Source organism: Hippocampus bargibanti, linkage group LG15 (genome assembly GCF_051943395.1).
Source record: "Hippocampus bargibanti isolate YZ-2025 linkage group LG15, ASM5194339v1, whole genome shotgun sequence".
In the NCBI taxonomy this organism is placed as follows: Eukaryota; Metazoa; Chordata; class Actinopteri; order Syngnathiformes; family Syngnathidae; genus Hippocampus; species Hippocampus bargibanti.
The window spans coordinates 1,374,791-1,401,515 of NC_142748.1; the positions used below are offsets into that span (position 1 = coordinate 1,374,791).

Here is a 26,725-nt window from a genome sequence, read left to right on the forward strand (position 1 = left end):
CCGACATGGAGTTTTTTTTTTTTCTCCCCAACTGTGTGCATCCCAAATTTGTGTATGGGAGGGCAAAAGGGGAGGGGTTTAATGACAGGGGAGGAGAGCCGAATGGAAAAAAGGAGAGCGGTTAGAGCGAGAGAGAGAAAAAAAACAGTCGGTTGGAGCTTGACTTCAGGATTTCTCTACCCGGTGAGGCATTCATGTCCTAGAGCTCATGTGGTAACGTGCAGCTTTGCTTGGCACCACCTACAAAGTGTCTTGATAAAGACAGAAAGAGAGCATTTATGCCTGTGGCAGAAAAGGATCTTTGCTAAGAGAGGCTGAGTAGCAGGTGTGAAAAATCAAGCAGGAGGACCGACTGAAGAAGTTTGATCTCATTACCGAACTCTTTCAACGACACTGACATGGCAGCAATGGAAGCACTGGAGAGTTCAAGCGCACAGCTCGAGCCGCAATCCCTCACGGAGATCTCAGATGACGAACTCAACATCCCTCTTTCAGAAGATGAAGATGATGTACTGGCAGCGGCAAAGAAAGAGCTGTCCGCCATAGAAACAGAAGGAGAAACTGCCGAAGACAAAGATGAATCCGGAAAGTCGGACCAGCAGGTGAATGGAGTGCTGGTGCTGTCTTTGCTGGACAAAATCATCGGTGCCGTCGATCAGATCCAGCAGACCCAGAACGGGCTGGAATCCAGGCAGCAGGAGATGGAGCGCTCGGTGACCAACATCCAAGGCGAGCTCACGAAGCTGACCAAAAATCACAGTACGACATCCAACAGCGTCAACAAGATGATGGAGAAAGTGCGGAAGGTGAGCGTCAATGTCAAGACGGTGAGAGCCAACTTAGAGAAGCAAGCGGGACAAATTAAGAAGTTGGAGACCAACGAGGCCGAGCTGCTGAAGAGACGCAACTTTAAAGTCATGATCTACCAGGTATTTCAGAGTTTATATCTATGGAGTGCTTGTCTTGGTTTGACTGGAAGAAGCTGAAGGATGGGTGTGGCCGGTATAAAAATTTCAACTTTGAAATGTAAACTTTTTTCTAATGAATAAAAAACTGAATCGGTATCGCTTTTTTAATCCGTAAACATGACATTATTTTTCTATGCAAAATTAATCACTGTAAATGCTGGTTTTGAATGTGATGGATGTCAATTGACTTAAGACATGTACAAGGGTGTGGCTAGAGTACATCGCAATCGCACACACGCACACACACACACACACACACACACACACACACACACACACACACACACACACACACACACACACACACACACGTACAACCAGAAAATGGCAAAAATCCCCATTGAAATACACTGAAAAAAAATCACTGCTAAGATGCATTTTAAAAATTTGAATGAGTCAGGTAAAAATCATGATAATCGATAATGTAAAAACAATATTTAAAAGGGAAAAAAACCCAAAAAAAAAACACATCTATTAACTCTACAGCACAACGGCTACTACTATGTGTGTGTGTGTTGACGCTGTATATATATACAGTAAAGTCTCGTTATATCAATATCGGATATATCGATAGTCCCGGTTATATCGATATTTTTTCGGACTCCCTTGAATTGTATATATATATATATACACAGTAAAGTCTCGTTATATCGATATTCAAGGGAGTCCGAAAAAATATCGATATAACGGGACTATCGATATATCCGACCCTGTTTGCATGTAATTTTCTCCGTGCGTGCATAGAAATAGTATCGATATAACCGGGACTATCGATATATCCGATATCGATATAACGAGACTTTACTGTATATCGTACTTAACGTATAAATTACCGTTTATTTCTTTAATTACAATACAATAGCACATTTATTATACATAAAATAAAAATAAGGTATATTTTGGGTAGTTTTATGGCTTAATTAGGAGAAAAGTATGTTTTATGGGAAGAGGGAAACAGATTATTCTCATTTTTAATGGTTTCTTATGGGAAATAAATGTTTGGCAGACAAACTTTTCGCCTTGCACACACTTTCTGGGAACCAATTAAGTTCGTAAACCAGGGGTGTCAAAGTCATTTTTTGCCGCGGGCCCCATTGTAGTTACGGTTTCCTCTCGAGGGCCGTTATGAATTTGGGGAACCCATTAGAATGTTGAAATCCCTTCAAATATTACATATAGAGCACACAGTAAATTAATGAATAACTCGTTTTCAAATCTGAAGTCAAGAATAATGACTTTTATTGTGGTTGACATCCAAAAATATGACATTTTGGCTCAGATTTTAGCAATCATCGTGGAATTTAACAAGTTTGATTTGCTTTCGCGGGCCGAAAAAAATGATGTGGCGGGCCGGATTTGGCCCGCGGGCCTTGACTTTGACACCTGTGTCGTAAACGGAGGTATCACTCTATATATACTTTATATATATAAAGTGTGTGTGTGTGTGTGTATGTGTGTGTGTGTGTGTGTGTGTGTGTGTGTGTGTGTGTATAGATAGTGAAGATAACATCCATGTAACAGAGCAGTACCTCATTCTCAACTCTTAGAATGAAGAAACTCTCAGGACAGCATTTTTGACATTCTCAGCGTTTGCAGTTTCAAAAGCAAGAGAGTGCTCACCTTAAGAAAAGTATACTTCCAAAGTAAAACTCATACTAGTCTTGATACAAAGGACACAGTTACAATACCAAGCAACACAACTTTTACATACTACTATTTTTTTCAATACAATGCACACTCGAATTCTGTCAGTAGAAAGCAAAGTTGGTTTTTTAAAACGCCCCCACCCTTCCTCCCTCTCAGTCACACCCCTCGTCTACATTGGTTCAGCTCCTGGAATCCACTCCAGGTGCCTTCCAGATATTTTCCTATCCATAGTACATGATGGATAGACCTGAAGAATGCAAGCCTTCACATGTGCGGACGCTCACCGTTTGTCAAAGTCATACATAATCACATTTAGGAAGTTAATTCTCTCCCAAATCTTCGCCAAATTTCAAACTAAAGTTCAACAACAGTGTTGTAGTTGGTCTTTGTATGTGGATAGAAAGTCATAGTGTACAATACTGCATTTGAATAAATGTATAGCGTGTATTTTACTGAATATTTTGAAGAGAGTTCAGGTGAGTCTTATTTTCTTTTTTTAGACTGTGAGGCAGCAGTGTGATGTGTAATGGCTTGCAGCTTTTTGCACAGTGGCGTAAGAACATTCAGACTTTCCACCCTTGACTCAGACATCGCGTCTTGGACCAACCTCGCTCTCTGTTTCTTTCATCCCAAAATGCAGCTGTTCAAATGAGAGCTCCATTCTCGGCAAATCCAGACTATCTGAGAACACAGAAAGGACACATATACAGTGAGACCTCAACTTACGAGCTTAATTGGTTCGCAGACAGAGTGTGTAAGGCGAAAAGTGTGTATCTAAAAAAAAAAAATCCCATAGGAAACCATTAAAATGGGAATAATCCGTTCCGGGGTTTCCATAAAATATACTTTTCAACTAAATACGCCTTAAAACTACACACAGCATACCTTATTCTGTGTGTAATAAATGTGCTATTGTATTGTAATGAAAGAAATACACTGAATTGTATCATAAAGTCACTTTATTTACATTTGTGATGGTCATTGATGGCTTGATGGAATGGCGTTGGAGGTCAAAGGGAATTGCTGTTTGGAAAGAGAGGCACATTACATGAGGACTGTAATTAAAGAAATAAACTGTGCTGTAAAATAAAGTTTTATTGACCTTTTTGATGGTCGTTGACGGCTTATGGAAGGAGAGTCACCTTCCATAAGGACTGGTTGGTAACTTAACCTCTGGTGCTGTTCGGTCGTGTGCTTCCGCCGAAGATCACTCCGCCAGCCGTGGTGGGTGTGTATTATGAAAATAGTGCTTATTATAAGGTTTAATTTTCAGAAATTTGACGTTTGTAAGACGAAAAGTTTGTAAGTTGAGGTCTCACTGTACTGTGTTTGTTGAGTTTAATACACATAAAATAGTTGAAGATGTTTGAACAAGATCTTTATGTGTGGCTGCTAGCGATGTTACAACTTTTGATTAATTTTCTTCAGAGACAAGAAAAAAAAAATGAGGAGAATGTTCAAATTCTTTTGTAGTCCTACTAAACTCCAAAAAGACTCCCAGAATGCTAGACAAGTGAAGTATTGTATGTACCTCGAACAGCTCAACAATATTTTCACTCACAACAGCATATTAAAACGCTCAAGACAAGGAAAAATATGTCAAGCTCAAGTGGTGAGATGAAAGAACTTCAAAACTTCCTTTCGTCCATTTTTTTTCTCCACTTTTCAGTTACAACAAAAGTGCCGTTGTACTGCCGGAACAACGTGATTTTGCAAAAGAGATGACTGAGAGTCTGAAGTCTGACCCATTTTATGGTAATTAGCTCTGACAATGTTTTGCGGCAACCAATTGGGGCTTGTTCCTCCTTTAAATCACAACTTCAATGTCACCACTGTAGCCTGTCGTGGGATGCAGTGACGTTCGGTGAGGTTCATGGCTGGTGAGGCACTGACGTCATCACAGTCAGATTTACAAACATATGAACTCCACAGAGTAGCTTATTCACCATTTGATTGGCAACAGTTAACGTGTTTTGTTTAAAATGTCATGTCAGCATTCTTTATATACTGGATACAAACTGTAAAGAATTAAAAACATGTTATTATCGTGTTACCTTTACTTATAAATGAAGTCCAAGTCTCTCTGTCTCAGTGAAGAAAGTCGTCCTTGATCAGTCCTGTTCCGACTGTATGTTTTCAGTCTTTTGTGCTGAGAATGACCGCTCCACTGATGCTGTAGTAGGTGGAACAGTGAGCACGAGCTGGAGCAACTTTGTCGCTTCAGGAATAGTTTCAATGAGATCCTTCTTGGCCAAAAAGCGGAGAAGCTGTCCAGGAGATTTACATTCATCCCTCGCCGTTTGTGAGCTGTACAGTCCGGTGTTGGTCTTCCTTTAATTATTATCTCCTGCTTCGATCGAAAGTCCAGTTTAGAAAATTCTTTCCATTTAGATATGTAATCCACCATTCTGAGATGCTCAGTATAATTAAAACAATGAATTAAAAAAAATCATATTAAAGATGAACGAATGCATTGAGCGTAGAAACTCACCTTCCACACCGTATTCGGTTAAACTGTTGAATGCATCACACATTTCGAGCGCTATTTGGCAAATGAAGTTCCATGCTGTGGTGATGAAGTGCTGCTTCAATGAGTGAAAATGTATGTATGTATGTATGTATGGATGGATGTATGTACGTATGTATGTATGTATGTATGTATGGATGGATGGATGTATGTACGTATGTATGTATGTATGTATGTTCATCATAATGTACAATACGTATGTATGTACAGTACGTATATGTACAGTACATATGTCTGTACAGTACATTTGTATGTACGTACAGTATGTACATACAGAATGTATGTACAGTATAGTATGTACTGTACAGTATGTACTGTACGTACGTATGTATGTATGTATGTATGTATGTATGTATGCTCATCATAATGTACAATACGTATGTATGTACAGTACGTATGTATGTACAGTACATTTGTATGTACAGTACATATGTCTGTACAGTATGTATGTACGTACAGTATGTACATACAGAATGTATGTACAGTATAGTATGTACTGTACGTACGTATGTATGTATGTATGTACAGTACAGAATGTACAGTATGTACAGTATGTATGTACAGTGCGTACAGTATGTATGTACTGCATGTACTGCATATACTGCATGTATGTATGTATATATGTATGTATGTATGTATGTATGTATGCTCATCATAATGTACAATACGTATGTATGTACAGTACGTATGTATGTACAGTACATTTGTATGTACAGTACATATGTCTGTACAGTATGTATGTACGTACAGTATGTATATACAGAATGTATGTACAGTATAGTATGTACTGTACGTATGTATGTATGTATGTATGTATGTATGTATGTATGTAAGTATGTATGTACAGTACAGAATGTACAGTACGTACAGTACAGAATGTACAGTATGTATGTATGTACAGTGCGTACAGTATGTATGTACTGCATGTACTGCATATACTGCATGTATGTATGTATGTATGTATGTATGTATGTAGGTAGGTAGGTAGGTATGCTAATCAGAACTAAGAAATCAACTCTCAACGCAACTTTATGTTGCGCTTTAAAACAACCATTGCTGCATACAAAGTGATTCATATGAAGTAAAAAATAAAAGAATCATACAATCATGCAATTATTGACACGACCACTGACAACTGAAGGTGTTCTACATAAAGAAAATACCCTGCCCCAGCACACCACTTTGAATAAAAACACACCGCTACTAAGTTGGTGTTTATTGCATGAGACCACCTGTACATGCAGGGAGGACACAGCATGAGCGAAGCTTTGTCGTTTAACTCAAGTCAACCTTATGTATTTAGAGAGTACTTTAAAACAAGCATTGGTGCATACAAAGCACTGCATGTGAAGTAAAAATCAGCCATGCAATCACCGTTGAAAACAGAAAAGCAATAACTTATATAGAGCAAACACCATAAAAACAATGCCGTGTTTCATGCTGAGTCAAATATTTTGCTTAGCGTTGAACCTCACGATATGTTGTCCAGGAGTCTATGCACCCAAGTGGAGTTAAACTCCACAAACTCGCATCTATTCAGCTAAACGTATCAAGTCGTTCAAGAGTAAATGGAGAGAATTAAGTCTTCTTTTGGCATACTTCTTGGTTCTATCTTGGAGGAGTATTTAAGCAATCTCTGTCACATTGTGCTAAACAATACAGTGATACCTTGGCTTACGAACTTAATTGGTTCCCAGAGTGTGTAAGGCAAAAAGGGTGTATCCCAAAAATTAATTTCCCATAGGAAACCATTAAAATGAGAAGAATCCGTTCCCAGGTCCCCATAAAACACAATTTTCTACTTTTCCAAGCCTTAAAACTACATAAAATCTACCTTATTTTATGAATAATAAATGTGTTATGGTATTATAATTAAATAAATAAACTGTACTATATAATAAAGTCGTTTTATTTACCTTTGTGATGGTCGTTGATGGCTTGATGAAATTTAACGTTCGTAAGCCAAGGGGTTCGTAAACCGAGGTATCACTGTACAACACGAACCTGTGATGGGGTCTTTTTCGGTCCCGTAATAGCAAAAGTACTCCACTCGATAACAAACCACGATTTGGATTACCGAAAAGCAGCTAATAGGGGACAGTGTGTGAGGGTATTATCGCCGAGACAGCATGACAACTTCACTTGGATATCATCTAGAGGCAACTACGTCAACGACCATTACAAAAGTAAATAAAACGACTTTATTATGCAATACAATGTATTTAATTAATTATAATACAATAGCACATTTATTATACATAAAATAAGGTAGGTGTAGTTTTAAGGTTTATTTAGGAGAAAAATATGTTTTATGGGGGCCTGGAAATCTCATTTTTAATGGCTTCCTATGCGAAATGAATGTTTGGAAGACACACTTTTCGCCTTACACACACTTTCTGGAAACCAATTAAGTTCATAAGCTGAGGTATCACTCTGTTTATTTTTTGGGATCTTATTTTTTTCTCCCAGAACTATAATATATCTTTTTAAGCACAAATGAACGATTACCATTGTCCTCCATTTCTATTTCATGATGATGCGCCTTCGGGATCAAGCATGTGTCTTTGTCCTAAAGACGAGACAGACACCGTCCAATAGGGACTGATAAGATGAGATAAGCTGTGAGGACAATAAAGTGACACCGTAAGAATTTGTAACCCGAAATTTCTTCTCACCTCACCGTGATGGGTCAAATTGCTCAACTATGGGATGTCGATGTAAAGGTGCTGAAGGAATCCATCCCCACTGCGAGCATGGGTGTGTACTGATTAGGAGCAAGAGAACATATTTAGACAGCTGATTCATTGCACAGGCAGCCATTGTTCTCTGCACAAACCTCCTACCTACTCATCTTAGTGTGGAACAAGTTCGTTTCCACTACTGATCTCCCGGGTTCTCCCTCTGAGCAAGCCCACCCACGCATGTGGAGAACTCACTCCACGTCTTTTTCTTCTCAAGTTGCCACGCCTTGACTCACTCCACTCACCATCCAATCGGACTCATTCCTACTTCTCTCTTTGAATGTGGTTACTTGCTTTTTCCAGACTTTTTTTTTTAAAGCTGCAATTCACGGGAATTAGTGCTACGCACTGTGATTCAAAAACTTAATGCACACCTCTTATCCTGATTACGGGCCTGGTTGAGCCTATCACTGCTGCGAGTATCTTGGACTCGCCGATGGGAAAAGGGCATGCAATGGAAATTGGAATTCTCAACCATACAGTGCATCATTAAAGGACAACCGACGTCTCCGGACAAGTTGTGTCCATAATTTGTAAAATGGCTTCAAATGACTTCTACTGGGCGTATTTTAATAAGATTCCACCGCATATAGCTATATTTTACGTTTTAAGACTCGCTCTGAACATTCAGGAAGTCTTGTTTTTGAGTTGGTGACGAGTCCGTACGTGACGTCAGTAAAGGACCGCCTCCTGACTGTAAAAAAATACGCATTGGAACGTCTTTCCATCACGTCTATGTATTTTGCTGTATTGTTTTTTTTTTTAAACCATGTCTTACACCCAAAAGCCGCCAGCAGAGGGAGGCAAACTCCATGGAAGGAATGTATCAGCCTGTGGAAACGAGCTGATTCATTCCTCACCGGAGCTGGTCGCCATTTTTCTGTCTCTTCTTGGGTGAGACATCCCTGCCCGTTTGCCTCAAAATGGCCTAAATAAATTATTTAATCGATTGCAAAGATGTATGCTTTCCTCTTCAGAACTATTTGAATCATATTCATAACTGGATGTGTAACAAGAAAGCATATTCTCCGAATCTGAAACCCTCCACCTCTGTGTGGCCCTCCCCTGCCCGTTCAGCACGCCGGGGGACAGAGCTTATTATTATTATTATTATTATTATTATTATTATTATTATTATATGTGGCCCGCGGCAAAAAAAAAAAGAGTTTGACACGCTTGCTTTTGAGGCTCCCAAAAAGGTAACACTTTTTTTTTGCCACAGTAACAGAGCTGCATCTGGCGTGTCTCACTGTCCCGCTTACTTACATGAAATCATCAGAAAGCTTTGCAAAAAGTACACAAAGCTACTTTGGAAAGAACACACAGCCTGGGAGTTATAATTCAAAATGTATCATGAACAAACCCCCGTCCTTCTTTCACAGGTTGACCTAAGCCCATATATGGACATCACAGTTTCAAAAGCTCTGGGCTTTTTTTTTTTTTTTTTTTACAAGCCAGATTGTGTGAAATGTTCTTTGAACAGTGACCACTACTTTTTTTTTAATGTTTATTCCAAGTTTCGTTCTGAGCTAAAGTAGGTGACAGTTGGCTGTGGAAGTCAAGTATGTGGTCAAAATTACGATTAAGAAAGAGGGTGAGAGGATAAAGACGCGGAGTATGGTGACAACGAAAGGGAATGATGTCTAAAAATAGCGCCTATCACATACTTGTTCAATTGTGAGAAGGAAAGAGCCTGTGGGTCCGTGTTCCTGTTTGGTCATGAAGATCTGATGCAGGACCTAAAAAAACCTGTTGACACCAACACCAAAACATGGATTGTTTAGAGAAAATGCTTCCTGACTCGAATATACACTTTGTATTGGCCAATCGTGTGAAAGTGGAATTAGAAAAAATAGTTACCGTATTGTCCGGTGTATAAGGCGCACTAGAGTATAAGACATACTCCCAATGAGTGGTGTATTTTCCAAATTTTCCATATACAGTAAAGTCTCGTTATATCGATATTCAAGGGAGTCCGAAAAAATATCAATATAACCGGGACTATCGATATATCCGACCCTGTTTGCATGTAATTTTCTCCGTGCGTGCATAGAAATAGTATCGATATAACCGGGACTATCGATATATCCGATATCGATATAATGAGACTTTACTGTATAAGGCACACCTTCAATGAATGAAAAAAGTTTTCCAAATATAATATATAAAAGTTTTCCAAATACTTACGAATGCTTTAGCTCACAAACTTTTCTCCTTACGAACATTAAATTCGCGAGAATATAATCTTGGCATACAAACTACTTTTCAGGAAACACACGGAGCGCCACAATGGCTGGCGGACTAGTTTTTGGCGGAAAAAAAACAGAAAATCACACGGCAGAAATCCCCACCGTGGATGCCGGACTACTTTTCCACACCCACTTTCTTTGAGTGCACTCAGTGCAGACGTGGTTTGTTATCAAGTGGAATACTTTTGCTGTTATGAGACCGAAAAGACCCCACCACAGGCTAGTGTTAAGCCGAAGAGGACATAAAACAAAATTAAGATTGAGCAGAAGAAGGAGATCATCGAGAAACACGCACGAGATGTGGGTTTGTGTGACTTAGCGTCCCAGTACCAGTATGCTAAGTCGACCATTGCTACGTGTGGCTAAGGCTGTTTCTGTGTTGTCAGTGTGTCAGGAACAGTGTGTGAGGGTATGAATGCCGAGAAAGCACGGCAACTTCACTTGGATATCATCAAGAGGCAAGTACACCAACGACTATCACAAAGGTAAATAAAATGACTTTATTATATAGTACATTTTTTTCTTTAATTACAATACAATAGCACATTTATTATGCATAAAATAAGGTATATTTTGTGTGGTTTTAAGGCTTATTCAGTATAAGATTTTGTTTGATGCGGACCTGGAAACGGATTATTCTCATTTTTAATGGTTTCCTATTGGAAATTGATGTTTGGAAGTCACACTTTTCACCTTACACACACTTTCTGAGAACCAATTAAGTTCGTAAGGTGAGGTATCACCGTATAAGGCACACCAAATTATAAGGCGCTATAGTAGAGGCTTCTTTTACAAGGGGGAAATGCAGTCGGTGGCTGCTGATGTAGTTGCGAGGCCTGTTGCGGCTCAATATTAACATATAAGGCGTAGGCGTAGCAAAACAACATGTCCTCGTTGACGTCAACAACCATTCAGTATTTATATTACAGAATTTGAAATAGCATACACGGTTTTGCATTTTGAATGGTAAATATGTGAAGAGTACCAGCTCTCATACGCTGACCATCAAATTTCACTTTTATGGGGTACCATCCCAACCACAGAAGCAATTAAAACATTAGAATTTGGCATACTGATTGACATGGGAGTAAAAAAAAAAATACAGTGAGACCTCAACTTACGAACTTAATTGGTTCCCAGACAGAGTGTGTAAGGCGAAAAGTGTGTATCTCAAAAAATAATTCCCATAGGAAACCATTAAAATGGAAATAATCCGTTCCCGGGTTTCCATAAAATACAGTGAGACCTCAACTTACGAACTTAATTGGTTCCCAGACAGAGTGTGTAAAGCGAAAAGTGTGTATCTCAAAAAATAATTCCCGTAGGAAACCATTAAAATGGGATTAATCCGTTCCCGGGTTTCCATAAAATATACTATCAACTAAATAAGCCTTAAAACTACACACAACATACATTATTCTACGTATAATAAATGTGCTATTGTATTGTAATGAAAGAAATACACTGCATTGTATCATAAAGTCACTTTATTTACATTTGTGATGGTCATTTATGGCTTGATGGAATGGCATTGGAGGTCGAAGGTCAAAGGGAATTGCTGTTTGGAAAGAGAGGCGCATTACATGAGTACTGTAATTAAAGAAATAAACTGTGCTGTAAAATAAAGTTTTATTGACCTTTTTGATGGTCGTTGATGGCTTATGGAAGGAGAGTCACCTTCCATAAGGACTGTTGGTAACTTAACCTCTGGTGCTGTTCGCTCGTGTGCTTCCGCCGAAGATCACTCCGCCAGCAGTGGTGGGTGTGTATTATGAAAATAGTGCTTATTATAAGGTTTAATTTTCCGAAATTTGACGTTTGTAAGACGAAAAGTTTGTAAGTTGAGGTGTTTGTAAGTTGAGGTCTCACTGTACTGTATTTGTTGAGTTTAATACACATAAATAGTTGAAGATGTTTGGCCCTTTATGATTAGTTTGAACAAGATCTTTATGTGTGAAGATCACTCCGCCAGCCGTGGTGGGTGTGTATTATGAAAATAGTGCTTATTATAAGGTTTAATTTTCATAAATTTGACGTTTGTAAGACAAAAAGTTTGTAAGTTGAGGTGTTTCTAAGTTGAGGTCTCACTGTAATTGCAATATTTGCGACGGAACATAAAATGTTGCAATCCCTCACTAAGTTTGCTGTTTTTTTTTTTTGTGCTTGTTTTTTTTTGCGCCTTAATCTACTTTTGGCTTAATGAAGACGCTAAAGCATGGCTGATTGAAGGAGAGAATTGTGGAGGAGGGCTTGAAAACTATTTAAAGTAAAGAATAGATTGATGAAAAGGTTTTTCAGCCGTCAACTGTACTTTTTTGAAGGTGTTGGACATTTCACTTCTCATCCGAGAAGCATCGTCAACTCACTAAAATTTGCTGGTAGCTATGGCCCTATATTTATTTTGGTGGCTGTGCAAATTTTAATTAGCTGACGAAGCTTCTCGGATGAGCGACACCTTCAAAGAAGTACAGATGACGGCTGAAGGAACCTTTTCATCGATGGACCACTCCTGTACGACTGAGAGCTTACAAAGACCAAAAGAATAGATTTAATGTTTTTGTATTTCAAGGCAATTTCAAAACAAAATTCCATGAAACTCACAATGTTTGTTGCTTTCAGTTACCCGGAAATATGTCAAATTAAATAAATAAAAGTATGTACCCCATTTCAAAATAAATGGAGCTGAAAGACATGGACATTTTCCCAAATTATTCTTGACTTTGTCTTGTAAAAAGCTGCTATAGATCAACACGATGGTACGTATTATATAAACTGGAACTGTGTCAGACACTCACGTGATGATATTAGAACGCATATGAAAGTCAAATTTCCGCACTATTCTGTGATAAGCTAGTGAGCTAGCTACATGTAGAGTATAGTTTAGCGCAGGGGTCGGGAACCTTTTTGACTAAGAGAGCCATAAAAGTAAAATATTTTGAAATGTTTTTCAGTGAGAGCCACACACACACACACACACGCACGCAGTCACTTTTCATGAAAATGTCAGAACGTATTATTTAAAATAACTTTGTGATAGTACACACCATTAGCATGAATGGTTTTCTGTTCCTCATGATTGGTAAAAATGCAGCCAAACGATCAGAATGAAAGTCAACCGTACTCAAAGTTACTGCTAGCTAGCCTTCACACGGCTCATTAGCTTGCGCGCTTGCTTTCTGCTGTCTCTCGCAGAAGTATATTGATGCTAACGTTAGCACGAGGCTTGTCAAAGTGCCACTCGGTGGAGAGGGCAACCGCTGCCTCTCCAGCATACGACGGGCGGCGGCCTGATGGGAACGGGACTCGGCCTGGGGTGGACGAAGACGCGGCACGGATCGCCGTGGGCGTGAGCGCGATCCCTCTCGCACGTTCACGCGACGGCGCATGGCTCTGCGTGGACGTCGACTGCCAGGCGCAGAATGACACCCCGTACGGCCGTATGGGACCAGGTCTCGGCCGGACGCCGACGTGGGCGTGAACTGCCCGGCTCCGGGGTAACGAGACGGGTCCAGAGCCGCTCCGGGATCCAGCGGTGAGTGGGGTCTCGGACTGACGTTGACGCGGACGTTGCACGGCTCGTCGTGGATGAGACTCAATTCGTCATGCACGACGACAGCGTGGCTGGACGTGGGCGTGCAATGCCAGTCACCCAGTGTCACCCTGGACGGCCACCTGGAAGGAGGTCTCGGCCGGACGTTTACGTGGACGTTGCGGCTCGTCGAGTGACGCAATTCAAACGCGACGAGGCTTGCGCTAACGTGGACGTAGCATGGTCAGGCACGGGGTGGAAATGAGACGGGTCCGATGTACCTGCGGGATCCGATAGTTGGCCGATTCATTCTGTCATGTTTTTGCGAGGTGGTGATGGCGGGTTCGGATCCCAAAAAGCAGGCAGGAGGGAGCAGGAGGTTGTTTGACAAATTGTATTAAAATAAAGTCAGCAGGAACAAAATGTAAAACATCAAAATGATCTGAATGGAAAAAATACAAAGTAGCAAAAGAAGACCAAAAGTAAAAGCCCGCCAAGGTTAAACAAACACGTACACGATGCATGCTGCAACCAAGCAGCAAACAAACAATGAATCGGCACCGGATGATCGTGCCAGGTGTCCTTTTAAGTGTTATTGATTATAACGACCAGCACCTGCGAGGCTGCAGGCAGGGCTGACGTCGCCAATCTGATCGGGACGACCAGCACCTGTGAGGTGTAGGCGGGGGCGACAGCGCCCCCCGTTGGTCGTCAACCAGATCATGACATTATTTACATCTGTGATGGTCATTTATGGCTTGATGGAATGGCGTTGGAGGTCGAAGCTCAAAGGGAATTGCTGTTTGGAAAGAGAGGCACATTACATGAGGACTGTAATTAAAGAAATAACGTTTTATTGACCTTTTTGATGGTCGTTGATGGCTTATGGAAGGAGAGTCACCTTCCATAAGGACTGTTGCTAACTTAACCTCTGGTGCTGTTCGTTCGTGTGCTTTCGCCGAAGATCACTCCGCCAGCAGTGGTGGGTGTGTATTATGAAAATAGTGCTTATTATAAGGTTTAATTTTCCGAAATTTGACGTTTGTAAGACAAAAAGTTTGTAAGTTGAGGTGTTTCTAAGTTGAGGTCTCACTGTAATTGCAATATTTGCGACGGAACATAAAATGTTGCAATCCCTCACCAAGTTTGCTGTTTGTTTTTTTTTTTTTTTTTGCGCTTTAATCTACTTTTGGCTTAATGAAGACGCTAAAGCATGGCTGATTGAAGGAGAGAATTGTGGAGGAGGGCTTGAAAACTATTTAAAGTAAAGAATAGATTGATGAAAAGGTTTCTTCAGCCGTCAACTGTACTTTTTTGAAGGTGTCGGACATTTCACTTCTCATCCGAGAAGCATCGTCAACTCACTAAAATTTGCTGGTAGCTATGGCCCTATATTTATTTTGGTGGCTGTGCAAATTTTATTTAGCTGACGAAGCTTCTCGGATGAGCGACACCTTCAAAGAAGTACAGATGACGGCTGAAGGAACCTTTTCATCGATGGACCACTCCTGTACGACTGTGAGCTTACAAATTACAGATTTAATGTTTTTTGTATTTCAAGGCAATTTCAAAACAAAATTCCATGAAACTCACAATGTTTGTTGCTTTCAGTTACCCGGAAATATGACAAATTAAATAAATAAAAGTATGTACCCCATTTCAAAATAAATGGAGCTGAAAGACATGGACATTTTCCCAAATTATTCTTGACTTTGTCTTGTAAAAAGCTGCTATTGATCAACACGATGGTACGTATTATATAAACTGGAACTGTGTCAGACACTCACGTGATGATATTAGAACGCATATGAAAGTCAAATTTCCGCACTATTCTGTGATAAGCTAGTGAGCTAGCTACATGTAGAGTATAGTTTAGCGCAGGGGTCGGGAACCTTTTTGACTAAGAGAGCCATAAAAGTAAAATATTTTGAAATGTTTTTCAGTGAGAGCCACACACACACACACACACACACGCAGTCACTTTTCATGAAAATGTCAGAACGTATTATTTAAAATAACTTTGTGATAGTACACACCATTAGCATGAATGGTTTTCCGTTCCTCATGATTGGTAAAAATGCAGCCAAACGATCAGAATGAAAGTCAACCTTTACTCAAAGTTACTGCTAGCTAGCCTTCACACGGCTCATTAGCTTGCGCGCTTGCTTTCTGCTGTCTCTCGCAGAAGTATATTGATGCTAACGTTAGCACGAGGCTTGTCAAAGTGCCACTGACATTCGACTGTTTCATCAATGGTATTGTTTCATCGCAAATTACAATCAGAACCTTTTCTCTCCACAAAGGCGAATCCTTCGATCCGTTCCAACCTGAAGTGTACGATACAGGCTTATTTAAAAGGGCCGTTTACTTGCTTCAACATAAACGGCCAGTACCAATCAATCAAAATTGCGCTTTTCGCCAATTGCTGCCCAAAAACCGACCTAGCCAGCTACCTAGCTAGCTACCTATCTATTTATATATCGATCTATGTATTTTATTTGTTTGTTTATGTATTTTTTTATTTATCTATGTATTTTATTTATTTGTTTATGTATCTGGCTGGCCAGCTACCTGGATACCTAGCTGGCTACCTAGCCAGCTACCTCGCCAGCTACCTACCCTAGCGACCTATCTATCTATATATTTACAGTAAAGTCTCGTTATATCGATATCGGATATATCGATAGTCCCGGTTATATCGATGCTATTTCTATGCACGCACAGAGAAAATTACATGCAAACAGGGTTGGATATATCGATAGTCCCGGTTATATCGATATTTTTTCGGACTCCCTTGAATATCGATATAACGAGACTTTACTGTATTTATTGATCTATGTATTTTTTTTGTTGTATTTATTTGTTTGTTGATGTATTTCTGTATTTATTTTAGTGATTTGTTTATGTATCTAGCTAGCTAGATACCTAGCAAGCCACCTAGCTAGCTGCTGCTGTGTTACTTCCGGGTAGCGTGAACGCTGGCGCGAACGCTACCGCTGCTCAGCCGCACAAAAAAAAATATATGTGACTGTAAAGTGTCCTTGAGAGTTTTGAAAAGCGCTTATAAATGAAATGTATTATTATTATCGGCAAGCCAGATGCAATCATCAAAAGAGCCACAGTTTCCTGACCCCTGATGTAGAGTATAGTTTAATGTGTTAGGGCGGGATCATCCACATTATTTTTTTTTCCAACTCCATAATCGGCAAACCAGAAATATCAACAGGACTGGACTGTGCTTGTCTTGTGTATTGAAACTGTTTCTTACATAAAATGCTTTTTAATCTCTTGACTTTTCCAGCCAAGTCAAATGGAGATGACTCACAATCCCGAGATGTGTCCGCGGAAAAACAAAATCACATTTTGTCTCCTCATATGATTCCATATGATTGTTCATGCGATGTTGATCAGAAATCCTCAGACATTATAACTGGACTTTAGAGGACAACCGACACCAGTTTTTTGGTTTCCTAACTGACATCAGAAAAAAACGTTTTATAGCATATAAAATACAGTGAGTACAGCTTATCTGACAAACTTTTCGTCTTACAAACGTCAAATTTCTGAAAATTAAACCTTATAATAAGCACTATTTTCATAATACACACCCACCACGGCTGGCGGAGTGATCTTCGGCGGAAGCACACGACCGAACAGCACCAGAGTTTAAGTTACCAACAGTCCTTATGGAAGTTGACTATCCTTCCATAAACCATCAACGACCATCAAAAAGGTCAATAAAACTTTATTTTACAGCACAGTTTATTTCTTTAATTACAGTCCTCATGTAATGCGCCTCTCTTTCCAAACAGCAATTCCCTTTGACCTCCAACGCCATTCCATCAAGCCATAAATGACCATCACAAATGTTAATAAAGTGACTTTATGATACAATGCAGTGTATTTATTACAGTACATGTATTATACATAGAATAAGGTATGTTGTGTGTAGTTTTAAGGCTTATTTAGTTGAAAAGTACATATTATGGAAACCCGGGAACGGATTATTCCCATTTTAATGGTTTCCTATGGGAATTTTTTTTTTGAGATACACACTTTTCGCCTGACACACTCTGTCTGGGAACCAATTAAGTTCGTAAGTTGAGGTCTCACTGTAATATGTGCTGTAAGAGCGACAAGAGAGATATTATGAAATAATCATGCTTCTCAAATGACATACAAAAAAGTCAGATGACTGTGATCTTGTGAGGACAAAGTGGCGTGAGTGTTGTTGCAAATGTTTGAGATCCTTTCACAGTCTGGCTGATTTTGTTTGATTCATTTTTCATGGTTTGAAATTATTCAGTTGATTCCTTAGTTCTTGATTGCGTAAGTGTCTGTTTGATTTTCAAATATCATTCAATATTTGGTCCTCTTGACTTCAGCTTTCCATTCAAATCCCGTTTTTGTTTTGTTTTTGGTTTGGGTGTTGCCATGTTACTGAGTCAGTTTATTTATTTCTTTAAACTTTCCGGCATGCAAGCGTTTTGGTATGTGTTGTTAATCCTTGCAGGTGTTAGTCATTTCTTCATTTTTTTTTTTAATGTATTTTTTTGGCAGCCCATTAGTTCATGATTTCATCACTTCACCTTTGTTAATTGTGTGATGAAACGGATGAAGGTGCAGTTGAATTACACAGAAAACAGTAGGACATTATTCGTTTTTATCAAGGGCAACCAAGTCACAAGTGGTGTTGTTTTATAGTCCCTTGAGTGCAAAAGTCATTTAATATGCATATTAAATGAACCCTTTTAGTGTTATACTGTTTTTTTAATAATAATAATAATAATAATAATAATAATAATAATAATAATAATAATAATAATATTAATAATAATAATACATTTCATTTGTAAGGGCCTTTCAAAACTCTCAAGGTCACTTTACAGTCACAGGATATTTTTTTCTGTGGGTGAGCAGCGGGAGCCACGCGCGGCAGCGTTCACTCAAACCGAAAGTAATTCAAATAGATGGAAAACTAGCTAGCTAGCTAATCGATAGCCAATAGATAGCTAGCGAGATAGCTAGCCAGCTAACTAGAAAGATATACAGCTGGCTAGTTACATAGCTGGCCAACTAGCTAGATAGATATAGAGCTAATGGCTAGCTAGCTAGGCAGCTAGATAGCAAATAGATTGTTAGTTTTCCGCCGCAGGTCCAAGCAAAACAAACAAATTAAATTTGCCATATTTTGTACAATTTACATGACAAAATGAATTTTAATGTGAAATCTGAAAATATATTTGAGAATTCTTGAAGAGTTGTAAAAGGCAATGGCCGCCCATCTTGATCTTGCTCAATCATTAACCCCACAAACACCCGTTTAAGAATCCCGTCAGAATCTGGCCCGCCACATCATTTTATTTGGCCCGCGAAAGTAAATCAAGCATGGTCAAGTGCCATGAAGTCCGAAACAAAATGAAAAATTGTTGCATGTAAACCACAATAACAGTCATTATTCTGGACTTCAGATTTGAAAAGTATATTAATTAATTCATAGTGTGTTCTGTATAAAATATGGGAAGGAGATGAAACTTTCTAATGGATTCTCTAAATTCATAACGGACTCTGGGAGGAAAACGTAATTACAACGCGGCAAAAAAATGAGTTTGACACCTTTGCTATAGGCTAATGTGGCTTACGAGCTGGACTGACTGATTTATTTTGATTTCAACACTGTAGTCATAAAAGATCATAAACGCTTACTGGACTGGTGAAAATTTTGATGCTGCTCGTCCACACGTTGATTGGGTAAAAAAAAAAAAAAACAACACAAAAAAAAAACGATTGCAAACCATGTGTTACAGAAGCTCGCCAATCTTGCTAATTCCCCTTTTTATTTCATTGGGTTCTTTGCATCCAGGTTGTGTTAAAACGCTTAGGTACAAACACAAATAGCGCGAGTAAACCACTTTCTTATTGGGCTTTATAAATCTTACCATAAATGCCAAGTTCCTCCATTGTTATTGAAAAGACAAACATGAGGTAACGATGGGAACCGTCATGCCACTCTGGGTGCATGTCAGTGTTAGTCAAGCATGGGGAAATGTACATAATATAGTTCAAGTCAGGGCGAAAGGATGGTAGCAGTGTTTGTCTCAAAACCAGATTTTTGTTTAAAAATACAGTAAAGTCTCGTTATATCGATATTCAAGGGAGTCCGAAAAAATATCGATATAACCGGGACTATCGATATATCCGACCCTGTTTGCGTGTAATTTTCTCCGTGCGTGCATAGAAATAGTATCGATATAACCGGGACTATCGATATATCCAATATCGATATAACGAGACTTTACTGTATAAAGTACAGTAAAGTCTCGTTATATCGATATTCAAGGGAGTCCGAAAAAATATCGATATAACCGGGACTATTGATATATCCGACCCTGTTTGCATGTAATTTTCTCCGTGCGTGCATAGAGATAGTATCGATATAACCGGGACTATCGATATATCCGATATCGATATAACGAGACTTTACTGTATATGGGTGTCATTCTTCTATAATATCACATATCACAGTGGACAGCTTGTCATGTTATCAGCAGTGGTGGGCCGTGCATGTCACTAGGCCTTCAGTAGGGCTATGTCTGAATCAATCAGCTGCGAGTGTGGTGTGTGACAATAACAACTTCATAAAAAAATGTTTAAATGGCACAGTTTACATGTGTAGCCTTTCAAACTGTCCAGATTAAAGTGTTTCCTTGTATTTACACAATAATAGTAAAGACATACTAAACTCCAACAGTTTGGCAAATTATAAATAAACAAAAACACATTAGCTAGTGAAAGAAACATCCTCTATATGCAAGTATCTATTTGAGTTATTCAGGGTTGAGTGAACGCTGGCGCGTGTGGCTGCTATCTATTAGCTGTCTGGCTGGCTAGCTGGCTATCTAGCTAGCTAAACTATTGGCTTGCTGTCTATCGAGGTAGCTATCTATTAGCTGGCTAACTAGCTTTCTATCTATTTGAGTTATTCCGGGTTGAGTGAACGCTGGCGCGTGTGGCTGCTATCTATTAGCTGTCTGGCTAGCTACCCGGCTATGTAGCTAGCTAACTATTGGCTAGCTGGCTATATAGTTAGCTATCTATTAGCTATGTATTAGCTGGCTAGCTAGTTTTCTAGCTATTTCAGATATTTCGAGTTGAGTGAATGCTGGCGCGTGTGGCTGCCGCTGCTCACCCACAGAAAAACGTATCCTGTGACTGTAAAGTGACCTCGAGAGTTTTGAAAGGTGTCGTTTGTCGTCATGGTGCACAATGCAATGTTTGCGTTGCGTTGTCTGCTAAAAGCCATGTGGACTGCCCTTTCTAAGCGCCTTTCAAAACTCTCAAGTACACTTTACAGTCACGGTATAGTCCGAAGCACGACTTGGGACTATACCGTGACTGTAAAGTGTACTTGAAAGTTTTGAAAGGCGCTTAGAAAGAGGCGTCCACGTGGCTTGTAGTGGTTTGCTTGTAGCTTTTGCTTTATTGAATAAAACAAATGTTTGATTTGAAAAAAAAAAATTGTCGGCCACCGGGGCCGAGAGGTTTTGAAAGTTGTACGCCCGACGTTGACGTTAACACTAGTATTATACATCAAAATTTTGTTTATTTACATCATTACAAATGTTAAAATGTGTCAATAAGATGGCATTTGCATTCGTGCACGTGAATTTGTTTATATTTGTGCATCTGTATGTCCTAACATGAAAGTACATGAATCAAAGCCCCTGAATCAAAGTATGTGGTAACCACAACCTCTAATGGTAGCTGACAATGGCAAGCTGTGTCTTGCAGGGAAAGCCAAAAAGGAGCAAAGAGTGAACACTCCACAGCTTCTTCACTTAAGCATGTCTGCAACCTTGGAAACACTTCATGAAATCTTTATTTTGTGTAAGATTCATGAATGCATAAGAACAAAGTTGCCCTGTTTAAGTCCACGTGATAAGTGTATGCAAGTTGGCTTGAGTCAACATTCTGGAGGTCAAGCGCAATCTTTTAGGCCAATGGCTATAAAAATACACCCCAAGTAGAGAGAAAAATTTATCTGCAGCCGTTGAGGTTATCTGGAACTAAAACAGAGTGAAATATTTGTTATGTTGCCATGGCAGTGATGCTGATCGTTCCTGTTCACACTGTTCTCATATGCCACGTTTTAGTCTTCTTTCCAACCACGGAGGAACTGGCGAACAAATGCAGGTGTGTAGGGGTAAAGAATGAAGGGAATTTGTGAAGATGGAAGGAAATGAAAAAAAAAAAAGTATTGTAGCAATATCAAGGGGTGGAGAAAGGGGAGGAGGGTTAAGAGCGTACGTACTACCACGCTGCACTGCAACACCATCCAGAGTGACTCATCCCTTACTCTCCCCCCGCGGGAAACTGTGGCATGCCATCACTTTATATAGCAATCTTGCTCTCTCTCTGGTCCCACGTCGCTGATTGAAGGGAACGAATGGAAAAATAAGGAGAGGAATATAATGAGTTCCCTCCCAAGATTTTCATGCCACGTATGAGAGTCACACGCTTTCCCATGGTGCTCTCCTGAGAATTGTGGATAGAAAGCCATGCTTGTCTACACTAGGAACACCCTGCTAAGACAATATACAACTATATTATCCCATGATTTTATATACAGTGATATCTTGGCTTGCGAGCTTATTTAGGGCCCAGAAAGTATGTGTAAGGCTAAGTGTGTCTTCCAAACATTAATTTCCCATCGCAAACCATTAAAAATGAGAATAATCCGTTCCTATGTCCCCATAAAACATAATTTTCTACTAAATAAACCTTAAAACTACACAAAATATACCTTATTTTATGTATAATAAATGTGCTATTGTAATGTAATTAAAGAAATAAACTGTACTGTGTAATAAAGTACAATAAAGTCTCGTCATATCGATATCGGTTATATCGATAGTACTGCTTATTACGATACTATTTCTATGAACGCAAGGAGAAAATTACATGCCCGCAGGATCGGATATATCGATAGTCCGGTTATATCGATATTTTTTCCCGACTCCCGAGAATATCGATATAACGAGACTTTACTGTAGTTTTATTTACTTTTGTGATGGTCGTTGATGTAGTTGCCTCGTGATGATGTCAGAGTGAAGTTGCCGTGCTTTCTCAGCGATAATACCCTCACACACTGTCCCCTGCTAGCTGCTCTTTGTAAATCCAAATCAACAAAAGTTTTTCAACCTCTTTTATTGCCTGAGACTGTTTCGTAGAGAACATAGAAACACCCTTAGCCACACGTAAAAATGGTCGACTTAGCATACTGGTACGAGGACACTAAGTCACACAAACACACACCTCGTTCATGTTTTTCGATGATCTTCTTCTGCTTGATCGTAATTTTCTTTTGTGTCCTCTTCGGCTTAACACGAGCCTGTGGTGGGGTCTTTTTCGGTCCCAGAAGTATCCACTCGATAACAAACCATGTCTGCACTGAGTGCACTCAAACAAAGTGGCTGCGGAAAACTAGTCCGCCAGCCACGGTGGCGCTGTTCTACCGTTTGGTTTGGTGTTGTTCCGCCAAAAACTAGTCCGCCAGCCACCGTGGTGCTGTGTGGTTTTGTTCGCCCGCTGAAAACTAGTTTGTATGCCAAGATTAGATTCTCGCGAATTAAATGTTCATAAGGCAAAAAGTTCGTGAAATAAAGCGTTTGTAAGCTGAGGTATCAGTGTATATATAAACTGTATATACACACACAGACACACACACACATACAGTATATATATATATATGTATATGACACACCGCGCCCCCCAAAAAATGGACCCCAACTCTAATTAGGCCCCGTTTTTTAGTGTTTTGTCCGAATGAAATGAAACTGGTCATAACTGGTTTATGATATTCAAAATCACTCGAGTCTTTGGCCTTTTTTCTCCATTCTACAGCATATGTTCTATGTGGCCTCCATTTAGCTCTGTGCATTCTTAAGGCGTAGTTGTCCATGACGTTCTTTCTTAGACTGCATAACATGACACGAAATGTGTGATGAACACCATTGCCACCAAATCGCTCATCCCTGTGAGCAAACTAAAATTCCATTACAAAGTACAGTGAGACCTCAATTTACAAACACCCTATCTTACCATCTTTTCGTCTTAAGAAGCTCTAATTTATGAAAATTAAACCTTATAATAAGCACTATTTTCAAAATACACACCCACCACGGCTGGCGGAGTGATCTTCGGCGGAAGCACACGCCGGAACAGCGCTCCAGCCGGCGCTACTTGAATGCACCCCTTCTCATTGAATGCACACGTCGATCGCCTACTTGGAGCTTTTTGCTGATAATTTTACAATGATGGGACCGAAAAATAACCACCACAGGCTCGTGTTCAGCCCAAGAAGACACAAAATAAAATCACAGTCGCTGAGAAGAAGGAGATAATTGAAAAACACAAACGATGTGTGCGTTTGTGTTATTTAGTGGCCGAGCACGGCTATGCTAAGTCAATCATTGCTCCCATTCTCCGGAACAGAGAAGCCATCAACAGACGCACCTGTTGCAAAAGGTGTTTTCGTGCTCTCAAAGCGACGGTCTCGGGAAATCGAAGAAGTTGAAAAAAACTTTATTTTACAACAGTTTATTTTTTTAATTACAGTCCTCATGTAATGTGCCTCTCTTTGTGACTTTATGATACAATGCAGTGTATTTCTTTCATTAAAATACATTTATTATACATAGAATAAGGTATGTTGTGTGTAGTTTTTTAGGCTTATTTAGTTGAAAAGTATATTTTATGGAAACCCGGGAACGGATTATTCCCATTTTAATGGTTTCCTATAGGAATTGTTTTTTGAGATACACACTTTTCGCTTTACACACTCTGTCTGGGAACCAATTAAGCTCGTAAGTTGAGGTCTCACTGCAATCAATTTTAAATACATTTTTGTCCAATCAGAACAAAATTACAACCTTTAAGAAACTCATCATTTCATATGAAGCCTACATTTCCATGACCATTAGGCAAACTGTATGTCATTGCACGAGAGCTATGATGTTCAAAAAAAAAAAAAAAAGAACTTGACTGAATGGGCTGATTTAATTGGGCAGTATAAAATGGAAATATGGTGTCCCCGTTTGCCTCTTGTACCGCATTCAGTTCCTCTTTACATCACCAGTTAAGTCATGACGATTCAGTGTTTTCCTGGATTTACTGGAAAAACCCCTGAGCATGAATGTGTGTGTGTGTGTGTGTGTGTGTGTGTGTGTGTGTGTGTGTGTGTGTGTGTGTGTGTGTGTGTGTGTGTGTGTGTGTGTGTGTGTGTGTGTGTGTGTGTGTGTGTGTGTGTGTGTGTGTGATTGTTTTTGCGTGTAAGGCGTGTAATGGAATGTGTACTCCGACACTGGACAGAACTGACGTTGCTCATGCAGGTACACTAAATGCACGCACACTCACAAAGACATCTGGCTTTGGCTTAGCAGCAGGAGAGTTCATGGTAGCAGAAGTTTCAACAGAAAAACAGTAACAGAGAGGGGTGTGTTATGGAGGGATTCCTCCGTGCAGCTCTGATGAGAGGTTGCAGTGTGAGCTCCGGAGTAGAAAGCTTCCACAGTGTACAAACTACAGAGTGACTCACGCACAAGTTGAATCCAGAAGTCATCAAACAAATGCTTATTTAGAGTTTATTCTAAATTGATTGAATCAGTGGTTAGAGGAGCTATTTTGGTTAATATGATCGCTTCTTTTTAGACGTATACCAAACGATTTTTTTTTTTATTTTTTTTTTTACTGTATGATCGATGAGAAGGTTTCTTCAGCTGTCATCTGTACTTCTTTGAAGGTGTCGGACGTTTCGCTTCTTATCCAAGAGGCTTCGTCAGCGAACTAAAATTTTTGCTGGTAGTTTTGGCCCTATATATATATATATGTGTCCCTACTGTCCAGATGTGGCGGTGCCAGACTCTGCTGTTATAATTCCCTGCTCTCAGGTTGGGGGGAGCAGAGGACTATTCCCTGAGGCTACACTGATTACTTCTATTGTCCTGATCGATTACTTCTATTGTTATGCCTGATTATGGGGTCTACGACTAGCCATCGCCATTTGCCCTGGTATCACCTAATTAGCATCACTAATCCTATGTGGCTGTTGTACGAACGATCCAAATTAAACCTCACCCCACCATGGCGATTTAGTGATTACGGTGTTGCTGTTTTGTGAAAATAGCTTCTTTTACTCCCCTTTCAAACCATCTATTTTCTTTGATTTTAACCTCACTCTCGTCAATAAGTAGGAATTCTCGTCAATAAGTAGGAATTGTGTTGCCAAAGGACTCGTAGTTTTTCAGAAACCCCTGAAATGTTACTCCTCTCCTTTTAGTATCTTTAGAATTTTAGGTTTCATTCCCTATTTCTTTCTTTTTACATTTGTGAAAAGACCACTTAGGGTAACCACAGTGGACCTTTGGCAACACAAAATTCCTACTTATTTCAAACCGATAAACATTTTAAGGCCAAAAATTAGTGCATCCAAAAGATAGGCTGCCAAATGAAAAACAAAGTCATGTAGTTCATGCACTACATTGTAAAAATGAAAATTGTAAAGAGCAAGACTCATCGATGGAGCTTACACAGACGTCTTACTGTATGAAGTTGAGTTGAAAGGGTGCATGACCACATGGCCACAGATGGCACAAGTACATAACGTGCCTGGAAATTGTTGTTGCCGCTAAGTTCCTACACTGATTAAATACCACAATGACTCATTGTACGCAGTACCAACATAAAGATGGCTGTATCTGGACACATAAAATGCATTCATTACATGTTTTCCTCCCAAAAAGTCAATAAATTGTCTGTAATTTTAATCCTAAATGAAGGTGATAATAGTCTTGGAATTTTTTCATTATAGTTAGTTTATATTTTGCTGTTGACTTTTGTTTTTCAAATTGAGCGAGTTTGTATTTATTCTCTGGCTATCTATTCGTGTTTGTCATGATCTGGTTGGCGACCAACGGGGGGGCGCTGTCGCCCCCACCTACACCTCACAGGTGCTGGTCGTCCCGATCAGATTGGCGACCAGCGGGTAGCGACGTCAGCCCTGCCTG

General features: G+C 39.6%; 1 protein-coding gene across 1 annotated transcript in view; it reads left to right on the plus strand.

Moving 5' to 3' along the window:
• Positions 1 to 134: 134 nt before the first annotated feature.
• LOC148887059 (caveolae-associated protein 1-like) overlaps positions 135 to 26,725 on the plus strand; it is a 43,696-nt gene continuing 17,105 nt past the window's right edge. The window contains exon 1 of the mRNA XM_089014660.1: positions 135 to 929. Within this exon, the coding sequence (XP_088870786.1) occupies positions 399 to 929 (531 nt within the window). The 5' untranslated portion in view covers positions 135 to 398. The remainder of the gene's footprint in view (positions 930 to 26,725) is intronic.